We start from the raw sequence: 14,205 nt of genomic DNA, 5'->3' as shown, positions 1-14,205 counted from the left end.
AGCAAAGGAAGGACCCAGATAAGTTTTGTGTGAAGCCCCTTGCTCCCCTCCCCGACTCCCTGTTAAGACTTTTTTTAATCCCAAAGGTTCTTGATTCCTACTCCGCAATCCAGAGCCAAACTTTCAAACAAACCTAGTTAGGGCTGATCATTGGATTTGGGAAAACACGCCTGGTTCTAGCCACCCAACAAACTTGGTCCGACTGCATGGAAGCTAAGCCGGTTCATTTCCCCCAAAAATTGGCTCTCTTGGTGTGTGTGGGTGGCTGTTTGAGAAGACCGGGTTAAGAGTGTTGTGTGAAGGCGTCCCAATGAGATTTAAGAGTCAAGAACAGGGCAAAAGGACCTTCTTCCAAGGCCTTTGTTACCTGTGCCAGAATCGCTTCTTTAAAATCTTATTTTTTTTTCCTATTTTTAATTTTTTTTTGCAGGGAGAATATTTTCCACCTGAAAACAGGAATGGCGGCATCTTGGCTGCAAGCAGATTGCGGATCCCGGGGCGCTTAAATCTTTCTGCCCTCAATCTTACGCCAACGCTGATCAAGAACGCAGCTTGTGTGGAAGGGACCAACTTGGAAAAGACCACATCAAGGCTGGAAGACTTTTTGGACTCGGGAAGAGGGGGCGGGGGGGAGAGATTTTCTCGGACCCCTGTCAGAAAATTCTCCTTTTTTTTTTTTTGCTGGATTTTAGCAAAGTTAGGTGGCCTTAACTGTGCCTGGCTACTATGGGGGCAAAGGTTTTTATTTTCATGCTTTAGCATGTCTGGTAAACCCAGAGGTTGAAATTAAAAATGTCAGGGTTAAGCTTGCTTCTCTTCTATTTTCCTCCCTCCCTTCCCATTTCCTTCCTTCCTGCCTGTCTTGATTTGATTTTGATTTTATTACATTTATATGCCCCCCTTTTCCCCCGAAGGGGACTCTTTGCTTCCTCTCTCCATCCCAATTCCTTTCCTTCCTTCCCTCTTCCCTCCCTCCTCTTCCTTCCTTCGTTCCTTCCTTCCTCCTCTTCCTCCTTTCTCTTCCCTCCCTCCCTTCCCCTCCTCCCTCCCCTCCCTCCCCATTCCTTCCTTCCCTCCTCTTCCGTCCTTCCTTCCCTTCTTTCCCTGCCCCTTCTTCCTTCCTTTTTCCCTCCCTCCCTCCCTCTTCCTTCCTTCCTCCCTTCCCTTCAAGGGTGAAATTCCGCAGGTTCTGAGGAACCGGTAGTGGAAATTTTGAGTAGTTCGGAGAACCGGCAAATACTACCTCTGGCTGGCCCCAGAGTGGTGTGGGAATGAGGATTTTGCAGTATCCTTCCCCTGGAATGGGGTGGGAATGGGAATTTTGCAATATCCTTTCCCTGGAGTGGGGTGGGAACGAGGATTTTGCAATATCCTTCCCCTGGAGTGGGGTGGGAACGAGGATTTTGCAGTATCCTTCCCCCGGAATGGAGTTGGAATGAGGATTTTGCAATATCCTTCCCCTGGAGTGGGGTGTGAACAGGAATTTTGCAGTATCCTTCCCCTGCCAGGCCCACCAAGCCATGCCCACAGAACTGGTAGTAAAAAAAAAAAATTGAATTTCACCACTGCTTCCCTTCCTTTACTCCTCCTTCCCCTTCCTTCCTTCTTCCTTTCCCTCCCTCCCTTCTCTTCCCCCCTCCCTCCCATATCTTGTCGTTAAGGGAAGCTTTTCAGACGTTCTATGACATTTGAACATCATCTTTATCTGCCAAGATGATGCAGACTATTGCAATGCAATATTTTAAGGCTATTGCAATGCAATATTTTAAGGCTATTGCAATGCAATATTTTAAGGCTATTGCAATGCAATATTTTAAGGCTATTGCAATGCAATATTTTAAGGCTATTGCAATGCAATATTTTAAGGCTATTGCAATGCAATATTTTAAGGCTATTGCAATGCAATATTTTAAGGCTATTGCAATGCAATATTTTAAGGCTATTGCAATGCAATATTTTGGGAAATATTTTCGGAAATATTGCTTTTGCAACGGGAGTGCTTACGTTCACACAGTTGGACAAAGGCTTTTGGATAAAGGCCCAAGTTAAGTCGTGCCATCCTTATAGGAATCAGGGTAACAGCCCCATGGGCTGGTTTTCTTCGGGCAAAGTTGAACGAAGGATTTTAAGGAAGGGAGGGTGTACAAATTGTATTTCCACTCATTCTTTTTTGCTGGGGAGGGGTGCAAATACAGATGTACTTGCGTTACTGTCCTTACAGGACGAAAATGTTGATGTGAATATGCATTGAAGTTTATACCCCCCCCCCCGTTACAAGCGGGGGGGGGGGCACAATTGAAGCTTTTACACACAGTCACAAGGAAGGGGGGGGGAGAAAAAACATAAATAAAAACCTGTTTTTCATCCATTTCTGTGCCTCCAAGTGTCTTCTTCTAAATATGATAAGTTGGGAGTGGGGGGGTGGACTAGACAGCCTCCAAGGTCCCTTCCAACTGTTATTCTCTTTTTTTTATGGGTGGGAGACTCCTAATTGTGTAGCCAATTGTGGTTTAATGAAGAAATCATTTCAGCCATCGTAGCTTAGGGTATCGTAAAAACATGGGAATAAACACCAAGTTAATTTTGCAGTTTTAGAACGAATTTAGAATTATCATTGATTCATTGATTGCATTTGTACACTGTATAATATATTAACCGTGGTTAATATAAGGTTGCAAAAGAACATTGTTGTTTTTAATTAAATTAATTTAATACACTTTATGGAAAGATTTCTGTTTGCAGATTGCTTGGTATATTTAAAAAAAAAAATTCAAATATAAAATGACAAACTTACTCTATCAGATTTGCACCCAGCCACCCAGCGAAGGTCTCTTTCCATTCCGTAATTATGACAGTTTCCCACAGTTCAAATCTCAGCTAAAATTCGGTGAACTGGGAGAACTGACAAAAAAGGGTTTAGTTTAATAAAAAATGCTTAAAAACGAAGGTTTTTTTTTTTGTAAAAACGTAGATATTTTTAAAACAACAGGCACCATAAAAGACACTTGAAAGAATAAAAAGTAACATACAATTAAGATACAAGTGCATGGCTTCTAATTTAAACCCTTTATTCTCATGCCAACAAAAATTAGGGTACAGTCAAATACACTTTTCAACAGATTAAGAGAGTTGGAGGGACCTTGTAGGTCATCTAGTCCAACCCCGCGCACCCAAGCAGGAGATCCTGCTTACCCATTTCTGACAGATGGCAGTCCTGAAATTTAAACTTTATATTTGTGTCATCCTGACTAGCGGTTGGTCAGAGTCTTCTCTGTTGGAATTCACCCACTTTCTTTCCAAATGTGTGATTGTTGGCACATCCAGTGGCAAGGAGTTCCCCAGGATAACCTGTGTTTTTAATTTTATTTTGTAGGTGTGACTTCCGCTCTGTCTTTTACTTATTTATTTGGAAATCAAATCAAGCTGCTCCTTCTGTTTAAATTCCTCACACCAAAGTGTACTCATATTGCGATTATCCCCTTATTTCTTGCATGGAAAAAGCACCTTAAAAAAAAAACTCTTGCATTTTCAGACAGCAAGTTTTGAATCCCTTAAAAAAGAGTGCTTTGTAAAAAAATTAATTCTAAGTATATTTAGAAATGCGATTAAGTCGGGTTTATTCACATAACTAGCTGGATACTCGTGCTTTGCGCCGATGTGATCTGGCAATGCAGGAGAAATCCGGCCCACTCCGTTGGCTCAGGGGTGGCTGGTGATTGAAACACGTAAGGGAATATCGCTCCCGCCTTGAAGTAGAAGGCATAGACATTTTGGTGAGGTACCGATGTTTAGTACTGTAAAGAGCCCCAGGCCACTCCTGAGGTAATATCTGCCAGTTTGCACTGAGGTAAAACGGAATGTGAGGCAACTGGCAGTTGGAACAGAGCTCTTTTCAAGTGGGGAGGGGGAGTAGAACTCCTTAGCATCAGAATGTGTTAATTACCATATAAGAAATACTAATGATCCGATGGTCATTTTAAAAAATCCTTTCTTAGCGAGCACCTAGAAGCCAAGAGGAAAATATGTGCCAAATTTCAATTTTGAAGGTTTTGCGGTTCTGGAGATTTCCTGATGATGTGTGAGTGGCATTTCACTCACACACACACACACACACACACACACACACACACACACACACACACACACGATAGATAGATAGATAGATAGATAGATAGATAGATAGATAGATAGATAGATAGATAGATAGATAGATAGATAGATGATAGATAAACCCAGAAAGACCACATCCTCAGCAAGGAGATTTTAAGAGAATCCAGTTTTATTTGCATTCATTGAAATCAAGGGGGGGGGGGAAATAAAACCCACATGTCACCTTCCCAGGGAAATTAAATTCACACTTCTTGGCCTGGTTTTCAGTTGCTTCAAGCCAAGACCTCATTGAGGTTCAAAGTGGGACGCCCCCCCCCCCCATTCCTACTATTGGAGAGCTGTGTGAACCCATGTACCAAAATCAGGAGGCCGTTTTATTAAAAAAAAAAAAAGATTCCCATAATTTTTTTAAAAAAAATATAAGCTTCTAGATGGCAATGAGGTCTCCCACGGGGCTTTAAAGGGTTAAGGCTAAAGCTACGTGGGCGGACCTTCAGACGATGGTGGGCGGGGCCGCTCGGCGTCCCACCCACTCGAGGGCAGGGCTGAGCGTCTCCGCCTCCTTTCCCCCCCTCCCTCCCCTGCTATTAAAACATGCAAAACGTATGCGCATAAATTTGCATGTCTAAAGAGGCCGGCCGCGCAGCGAGCGGGGTCGATGCGTCCAAAATGGCGGAGCGGGCCGGGCGAAGCGGAGGTGGCCGGCTGGACAAGAGCATCACCTTGCCGCCGGACGAGATCTTCCGCAACCTGGAGAACGCCAAGCGCTTCGCCATCGACATCGGTAAGCCCGGCCACGGCGCCTTCCCTACCCCCCGATTCCTTCGCCGCCGCCTCCGCCGTTCGCCCTTCTCCTCCTCCTTTCCCTCACTGAGGCGGCGGTGAGAGAGAAGCGAAGGAGGGGGGGGGAAGAGAGAGAGAGAGAGAGAGAGAAAAAAAAAAAACAGGCGCCGCGCAAGGCACGCCGGGACTTATAGTCCCGCGCTTCATCGGGACAACCTGAGGAGGGCTAAGCCGGACGGCAATTCCCGACGTGCTTTGCGTCGGGCCGGCTGGCGCGACGCTTGATGGGAGCGGTAGTTCTCGCGCTCGCCCTTGCCTAAGGTTTGGACCCGGCAAAAACTACGAAGACCAGCGTCCTTTTGGATTTCAGGGCACGGGGGGGGGCAACAGGGAGACGGTATAAACAAATCCTGGGTGGTTTTTTTTTGTGAGGGAATGAGGGGGCTTCCTTTTTTGTGGGGGAAGACCCCCCAATCATGCCTCCCTCTTTTGCAGGAAATATGTATTGAAGATGCTTCCTTTTTTTTTGTTTTATGTTTTGAGGGGGGGAAATGCCCCCTTAGTTGCCTGTGGGGGGGAATATGGGTTTAAATTGCCCCCCCCCTTTTCGATGGGGAGAAAAAAAAGGGTTTTCCCCCCTTTGTTTGCACTCCCACATTTAGTTCCCCCCAATAACCAGTTTTTTTTGAGGGGGGGGGGCTGTCTAGTGAGACTTCCTTCAAATCCCTCAGAAACCCTTCCTCAAATTTTGAGGGGGTGGATAGATACCCCAATCAACCCCCCCCACCCCCCAAAAAGGGGAGCTTTAAAATTTATCCTGGACTGTCAAAAAAAAAATCTCCCTCCCCCACCAAAGAAACTGATAAAAAAATATTCCCCCCTCCCCAAAATAATAACAACCCCCCCAGAGGTTTGGAAGGAACATGTCTCCAAATATAGGCCATATGTTAGGTGATGAGACCCCTAGAAGCCCGGAAGAAAATGACTGTTTAAAATAATAATAATTATATAATTATACATGTATGTATGTATGTATGTATGTCTGTCTATCTATCTATCTATCTATCTATCTATCTATCTATCTATCTATCTATCTATCTATCTATCTATCTATCTATTTATCTATCTATCTGATTTTCACGGGTACCGGTATGCAGGTCTTGGCGTATTCGTCGTGCTTGTGCGAGCTCTGATCACACTTTGCTCGCACAAGCACGAAGCCAAAGTCACCAGCCGGAAGATGACGAGTATGACCTCGTCGAAACGTCGCCAAGATACTGTCAATCTTACACGGGAAAAGACCCGAATACGCCTATATATATATATATATATATATATATATATATATATATGTATATGTATATGTATATGTATATATCCATGTGAGATTGAGATTGTCTTGGCAACGTTGATATATATGCTGGTCTTGTTGTATGAGAAAATACCCGGATACAACAAGACCACAGTCATTTTCTCCCTGGCTTCCAGGAATCTCATAACCTAACATATATAAAATCAAAGTGTTTCGCGTTAATGTTTATTTACTATTTATGGCCAGGCCTAAGTTGCAGATTATCTGAGAACATAAATTAAAAACAAGAGAGAGAGAGAGAGAGAGATTTTGTGTGTGTGTGTGTTTATGGAGAGAGAGAGAGAGAGCGATCTCTATATCTCTCTATCTAAATATAAACATAAACATATACATACATACATGTATGTATGTGTATGTATGTATGTATATGTATATATGGTAAAGGTTCCTCTCGCACATATGTGCTAGTCATTCCCGACTCTAGGGGGCAGTGCTCATCTCATTTTCAAAGCTGAAGAGCCAGCGCTGTCTGAAGACGGCTCCGTGGTCATGTGGCCGGCATGACTCAACGCCGAAGGCGCACGGAAGGCTGTTCCCTTCCCACCAAAGGTGGTTCCTATTTTTCTACTTGCATTTTTTACATGCTTTCAAACAGCTAGGTTGGCAGAAGCCGGGACAAGTCACGGGAGCTCACTCCGTTACGCGGCGCTAAGGATTCGAACCGCCGAACTGCCGACCTTTCGATCGACAAGCTTAGCGCCTTAGCCACTGAACCACTACTTTTTAAAGTTTTGCATTGATGTGGAAATGCTCTGTCCCAAATTAAAGTGGGTATGAAAGAAATAGCTATATAAACCTTTAAAAAAAAAAGAAGTCAGCCTGTTTATTTTCAGAATTCCCTTCCTAAATTACTCGAATTTGTCACTAATGAAAAATAAATTGGATCTGTTGCCTTTTTCTATGTTTTGGGAAGGTTGTGTTGCTGGGAGCGCAAAGCCTTCATGTAGTGTATATAGATTTTGCTTATTGGGTTGTGATGGGTTTGCAAGCCGTGGTTTGACTCTTCTCAGAATATACTCCATTGTGGTTTATTCAGCAGGCCATGAAGCAGCTCCAGCTATGTGTAGGATGAACCCTGCCAAATCTTGTGGAGTTTCAGACCAGCCTCACAGGGATCAGTGCAACATTTTTTAGCTTTCTAATTTAACATCTGCTAGTTGTTCGGTTTGGCACAACAGTTCACCTCCCTGGATACAACCCAGCGTCATATAAATAACACAAGAAGTTGGCCGACGGAATAAAATGGAGCTCAGAGGCTCCTTCCCCTATTTGACAAGATTTTCAAGACATGCCTTCCCTTTTCCAAGCTGATTTATGTATTATTTTTTTTATTCGGGATCTAGGAGATCTAATTCTGACTTGATACGACGACTTTTAACTCTGCGCCCAAAAACATTACATAGCTGAGCATGAAAAAGGTGGGGTTATAAACGTGACAAAATTCAGGAGAAACTTCTGGTGAGCAAGGCTGACATTTTCATTGTCTATTGGTTTTTTCCTGCTGGCCGTCAACAAAACATTTCTGGTAGAGAAGTCACAGGACGGGAAATGTCCCAGGGGACGGGTTCTGTGCTTTTGCAGTTGGCATTTTGTGATGTGCAAATATTCCCTTGAGTTTGGCGTGGCTGGCACCTGGTGATAAGGAGGCAGGAAAGTTAAGGGCACAGCAGGAGGAGGCCGACATGACAGGCTTGTTTTGAAGTTTTGCTTTTCTGCTCTTAAACCAGAAATATGACGGCCTACTCTGGCTTACTCTGCTCCATGAGCCCAGCAATTATGGCTTTAATTCCCTCACTAAGTGGTCCTCGGCTTGCGACAATTCATTTAGTGACTGTTGTTACAACAGCACTGAAAGACCCTTTTTCACACTTACGACCATGGCCATCCTCATCGAAATTCAGATACTTGGCAACTGAAACTCATAACAGTTGCTGCGTCATGCGATCCCCAGATTCACTTAACAACCGTGTCACTAACTTAACAACCTCACCGATTCACTTAACAATTACGGTAAGAAAGTTCGTCAAATGAGGCAAAACCGATAAATGTTTCACTTAGCAACGGAAATTTGGGGTTCAGTTGTGGTCGAGGACTACCTGTGTTTCTCCTGGCTTGAAAGAATGGAGCATCAGATCTTGTAATTTCTCCGCGAGGACTCAGTGGTCTGTGATCGCATGTTCAAAACACGCCTTCCTTTTTTCCAGATTTGTATGTTGAGTGAATTTATCCTGCTGTGTGGTTTTTAGTGGGAATGCACGCACACCTGTCCAGTGTGTGGAGCTGATTATCTTGATTAAAATTCCTCTTTCTGTTTATGTGTATATAGATATATATGGCTTTTTACCTACACCCACAGTTTATGAGTTGGCTCATAAATTACTCCGTGCCATATTTATTTGTGCAATATACTTGTCTCTGACTAAAGTTCTCAACCCGTTTTCTGGCTTTGGAAAACATGAATTATGAGTTACTCCTGGCTTGGTTTAGTAGAACTTGGACGTTGGTTCGTGCCTGATAAAATCACAAGTTTCAATACTGGCAGCGTGGAAAGTCAGATGAGGAGCAGAGGGGTGGGGTGGGGGAGAGAAAGCATCCGATTAAGTGAATTTATTAAAAGTAAAGACAGTCCTTTTCTCTCTTTCCTTGTTCTCTGCCTACATACAGTTAGTCCTTGACTTACGACCACAGTTGAGCCCAAGACTTCTGTTGCCCTCCTTAACAGCCTTTCTTGCCAAAGTTGTGAAATGAATTGCTGCAGTTGTCAAGTTAGATGGTTGTTAAGTGAATAAGTGGCTAAGATGCTGACCTTGGCGATCAGAAATGTTGGCAGTTCAGCAGTTCGAATCCCTAGCGCCGCATTACAGAGTGAGCCCCCGTGACTTGTCCCGGCTTCTGCTAACCTAGCAGTTCGAAAGCACGTAAAAAATGCAAGGAGAAAAATAGGAGCCACCTTTGGTGGGAAGGGAACACCGTTCCGTGCGCCTTTGGCATTGAGTCATGCCGGCCACAGGACCACGGAGACGTCTTCGGACAGCGCTGGCTCTTCGGCTTTGAAACGGAGATGAGCACCGCCCCCTAGAGTTGGGAACGACTAGCACATATATGCAAGGGGAACCTTTACCTTTAAGTGAATAGCTTCCCCCTTGACTTTGCTTATCCGAGGGGATCATATGCAACCGTCATAAATAGGAGTCAGTTGCCAAGCAACTGATTTTTTTTGTCATGTGGCCATGGGGATGCGCCAACGGTCGTAAGTGTGAAAAACGGTTCTAAGTTGCTTTTTTGTAACCTTGAATGGTCGCTAAATGAACGGTTGCAAGTGGAGGTCTTTCGTAGTTTGCTTGATTGCTGAAGAAGGGGTTAAGGCAATTAACAGGAAAGAGAGGGCCTCCCCATCATGATCTCCAGTGACTTGTGGGGACTTCAACACCCAGAAGTAACCGATGGGAACTTCTCAGAGATCCAACCTAGAACTAAGGAGAACCCCCCTCCCCCCCCAGTCAGCGTTGCTGAGAATTCTGGGAATTGGAGTCCATCCATCTGGAAGATGAGGCCCGTGGTGGTTAAACCTTGAAAAATCTCCAGAAATTGTGAAGTTCTAAGCAAGGGATATTTTTTTACTTAGAGACAAGAAAGCAAAATGAGGGGAAATGGAAAATGGATTTTTTTTTTTTTTTGAATTAGACTTTTACCAATAGGCATAAATAGAGACCGCTGGAGTGGTGCAGTGGCTAAAGGTAGAGTTCTTGCCTCACAATCAGGAGGCCGTGAGTTTGATCCTGGGTAGAGGCAGATATTTCTCCCTCCGGGCACACTGAGAATATATCTACTGCTGTTCACCATTTAGCCCAGTTCTTGAGACCTCTTGAGGGACAAGACTTGTGATGTCTGGATTGGCATTGCACAAGAAGGATGTGTGTGTGTGTGCCTCGTCCACTTCAGACATTTGGAGCAAATATGCCGTCTCCCGTGATCCAAATCGTTTTGAGTTTTGCAAGGAAGTCCTGTCAATTGTGCCCCAGATTTTGCTTTTTCTCAATCCTGGTTTCCTTTGCCAACAGGGGGATCGCTGGCCAAGTTGGCTTACTACTCCACCGTCCAACATAAAGTGGCCAGGGTACAGTCCTTCGATCAGTCGTGCAAGGTAAGAGACCTCTGTTTCCCATTTTGTCTTTGAAACTCAAAACCGCCAGCCTGAGAGATTTGGAGCGGGAGATGCCAGGGGCTCAGGTGCTATTTCTCTCTCTCTGGGCACAATGAAAATATACCTGCTGCACAAAACTCCTCATTGGCGACAAGAAGGGCATCTGGCCATTAAAACACTCTTCTAGCTCCATTCAGTTGGCCAGACTCCACCCTGCAAGGGATTATGGGATCGTTGATGATGATGATGACAGGTGCCCAAGTATGATAACAAAAAAGGCTCACAATCTCTGAGATTGTTCTGACATAGGCTCCCTGAGGCAGTAAAAAGCACACCCTTATTCCCCAAAACCTTCTATTTATTTCAACGGCTGTGAATTATATTCATATATTCAGCCCGTAATGAGTCACAAATAGTTTGTAAAGAGTCTGATAGAAGTCTGTCAAAGGCTTTCGGGATAAGGCTGATTAGCACCCACCTTTATCTTCCTTGAAACACTGCCAAAGACCTAATTGCCGATTAGCTTTGCAAGGCTCCACAGAGCACAGAGTCAAAACAGAGCTTCAGAGTTTAAACTGACCAGAACGAACAAAGTTGCCTCTTGCAAAAGCTCACGTGCCTTTGCTCCTCCTTTATATCTTATGGGAGGGGCCAATCACCTTCAAGCTTTACTCCCCTGTTCCTCTGCCCCACTGATCTCCAGCTCCAAAGGCAGATAATCACTGTCGGATGGCCCTGGCCCCCTCTCTGCCTCCGACACAAAGCCCTCATCCGAGCCTTCCCCGGACTCCAGGAGTGGCCCATGTTCCTCCCCAACCTCCTCACTGTCCGACTCTGCTGCCAGCTCCGCAGGCCGCCTGGGGACCGCAACAGAGATTTAAGAGTCTCCTCCCTATGAATTTGCTAGTTTTCAGCAACCTTGTTTAAAACCAATGGAATCTAGCCCAGCAGCTGGCTGGGGAATTCTGGGAGTTGAAGTCCAGCTATTTTAAAAGCTGCTGACATTGAGACGGGCTAACCTGATTTTTTTCCCCACCCTGCGAGAGACGTTCGGCCCAGAGGAACCCTTTGAACCTTTCTGTTTGTCGATTCCCCCGAAGGATGTCGAACACGAGTCTCCCTACGAGATCACCGTCCAGGAGGAGATCACGGCCCGTCTCCATTTCATTAAATTCGAGAACACCTACATCGAAGCCTGCTTGGATTTCATCAAAGACCACCTCGTCAACACCGAAACGAAAGTCATCAAAGCCACGGGGGGTGGTGCGTACAAATTCAAAGAACTTATTGAGGAGAAGCTGGGATTAAAGTAAGTGCGAGTGCCTGTTTTTGGGGTACATACGAAATCTCCCACCTTTGAATCCTCCTTCAGAGCATTGGTTGCAACTAAGAAAAAATTTTATACGTATTTGGGGAGAAAAAAACTCAACGGGGCTTTTTTTCAGGAAGTGATGAGCTGCTTCTGCAGCTGTTAACGGCCTTGCTGTTTTCCTTACCTGGTTTCCGGGTAGATTAGATAAAGAAGACGTGATGACTTGCCTGATTAAGGGGTGCAATTTTGTCCTCAAGAACATCCCCCACGAGGCCTTCGTCTACCTGAAGGATGCCGACCCCGAGTTCAGGTTTCAGATGAACCATCCCCACATTTTCCCTTACTTGCTGGTCAACATTGGCTCCGGAGTTTCGATCGTCAAGGTGAGGACAGGTTGGTTTAATCAACATACAGGTAACTCTTGGCTTAGGAGCACAATGGAGCCCCAAACTTCCATTGCTAATGTTCTGACCGAGGCTTCTCGAGAGCCGGAAGCAAACTCCTGGTCCCGACAAAAACCCCTTTTATTAATTTCCTGTGAATTCTGCTCCTTTACATCCAGTAAAGTTTTTCAAGGGAGGATTTATGGTCACAGACCTTCTCTGGCTTGGAGAGCTGCCAGGCTGATATCTGCAAAACCTGGCAAGGAGTCTTGGGGAGTCACAAACCAATTAAGGGAACTCATTGTCTCCTGCAAACTCCACTCCCCTGTCGCTCCTCTTTTATTTCCTCTGGGAGGGGCCATTCACCGTCCACCTGTGGCCTTCCTCCCAAGTCGACCCCTGTTCTTTAACTCTTCCCTTCATCTGGACACTCTGCGCATGCGCACACTGGGAACAGGCTCCAGCTGTTCTTCTGCCCCACTGATGTCTGACTCCGAAGGCAGCTGTTAACTGTCGGATGGCTCTGGCCCCCTCTCTGCCTCCAACATCTTCCTCCCCAACCTCCTCACTGTCCGAATCTGCTGCCAGCTCCACTGGCGGGCCACAACAGCTAAGGGAAACATGGGTTAAGTGAGTTTTGCCCCATTTGATGGCTTCCCCCCCCCCCCCACTGTTGTTAAGTGGATCATTGCAGTTAAGTTTGGTAGCCTGGTCATTAAGTGCATCAGGCTTCCCCCTTGACTTGAAGGTTGCAAAACGGGATCACATGACCCCGGGACACTGTAGCCATCATAAATATGAATCAGTTGCCAAGCGTCGGAATTTGGATCACGAAACATGAGGGGGGCTACAATAAAATACATCTGCTGGCCCATTCAACGCCAGGCTGCAATAAAGACTCACTTACGTCCTTATGGATGTGATAGCGGTGGGATTTAGGCACGAATCTGCTTTTGTCTTCGATAGGTGGAAACGGAAGATAAATTTGAATGGATTGGCGGAAGTTCCATCGGAGGCGGGACTTTCTGGGGCCTCGGAGCATTGCTTACCAAAACCAAGGTAACATTTTTGCCTAGCAATTCAGCATTTGAATTATGGATTGCTCTTAAGTTAAACATCTATCTATCTATCTATCTATCTATCATCTATCTATCTATCTATCTATCTACCTACCTACCTACCTACCTACCTACCTACCTACCTACCTACCTACCTACCTACCTACCTATCTAGTTGTTAGTTGCAAAGTCGTTGTCCCACCCATCACGACCCCATGAACAATGTTCCTCCAGGCCTTCCTGTCCTCTACCATCCTCTGGAGTCCATTCAAGCTCACACCGACTGTTTCGGTGACTCCATCCAGCCACCTCATTCTCTGCTGTCCCCTTCTTCGTCTGCCCTCCATTGTTCCCAGCATGGGGCTCTTCTCCAGGGAGTCCTTCTTCCTTCTCATTAGGTGGTCAAAAACTTTTGAGTTTCCTCTTCAGGATCTGGCCTTCTAAAGAGCAGTCAGGGGTGGATCTCCTCTAGGACTGACCGGTTGGATCACTTTGCAGTCCAAAGGACTCACAGGAGTCTTCTCCAGCACCAGAGTTTCAAAGTCCTCCATCTTTGGTGCTCAGCCTTCTTATGGTCCAACCTTCACAGCCGTCCACTGTAGTTGGGAAAACCATATCCTTGGAAAACCACGCACTTTTGTTGGCATGGGATGTCTCTGCTTTTTAGTAGGATGTCTATATTTGCCATAGCTTTCCTCCCCAGGGCAAGCCTCTTTTAATTTCTTGGCTGCAGTAACCATCTCCAGTGATCTTGGAGCCTGCAGATGGGGACTGCAGCGAAGAAATCAATCAATCTATCTATCTATCTATCTATCTATCTATCTATCTATCTATCTATCTATCTATCTATCTATCTATCTATCTATCTATCATCTGTCTATCATCTGTCTATCTATCTATGTATATGTGTAGGTAGAATATATGTAGGAGAAACGGTAGGAATGTGGCAGAAATGGGAGAAAAACCCAATTGCTTCTGTATTGCTGGAAAGTCCACACACCAGGCTTAACTTTCCAACGGCTGTCATCCTACATTTAGAAAGC

The 14,205-nt window shown here is 45.2% G+C and overlaps 1 protein-coding gene across 1 annotated transcript; it reads left to right on the top strand.

Annotated features, from left to right (window-relative positions):
* Positions 1-4,696: 4,696 nt before the first annotated feature.
* Positions 4,697-13,163, top strand: LOC116523450 (4'-phosphopantetheine phosphatase-like; the record flags this gene model as incomplete). The annotated part of the gene is made up of 5 exons (XM_032238568.1): positions 4,697-4,894; positions 10,327-10,409; positions 11,510-11,718; positions 11,921-12,104; positions 13,071-13,163. Coding segments are annotated over exons 1-5 (732 nt in total), but the record flags the coding sequence as incomplete, so codon positions are not given.
* Between the last annotated feature and the right edge of the window lie 1,042 nt (positions 13,164-14,205).

The sequence above is a fragment of the Thamnophis elegans genome, unplaced genomic scaffold, assembly GCF_009769535.1.
Source record: "Thamnophis elegans isolate rThaEle1 unplaced genomic scaffold, rThaEle1.pri scaffold_319_arrow_ctg1, whole genome shotgun sequence".
Taxonomy (NCBI): Eukaryota; Metazoa; Chordata; class Lepidosauria; order Squamata; family Colubridae; genus Thamnophis; species Thamnophis elegans.
Note: the sequence above shows the minus strand (reverse complement) of the source record. Positions and strands in the feature narration are given on the sequence as shown.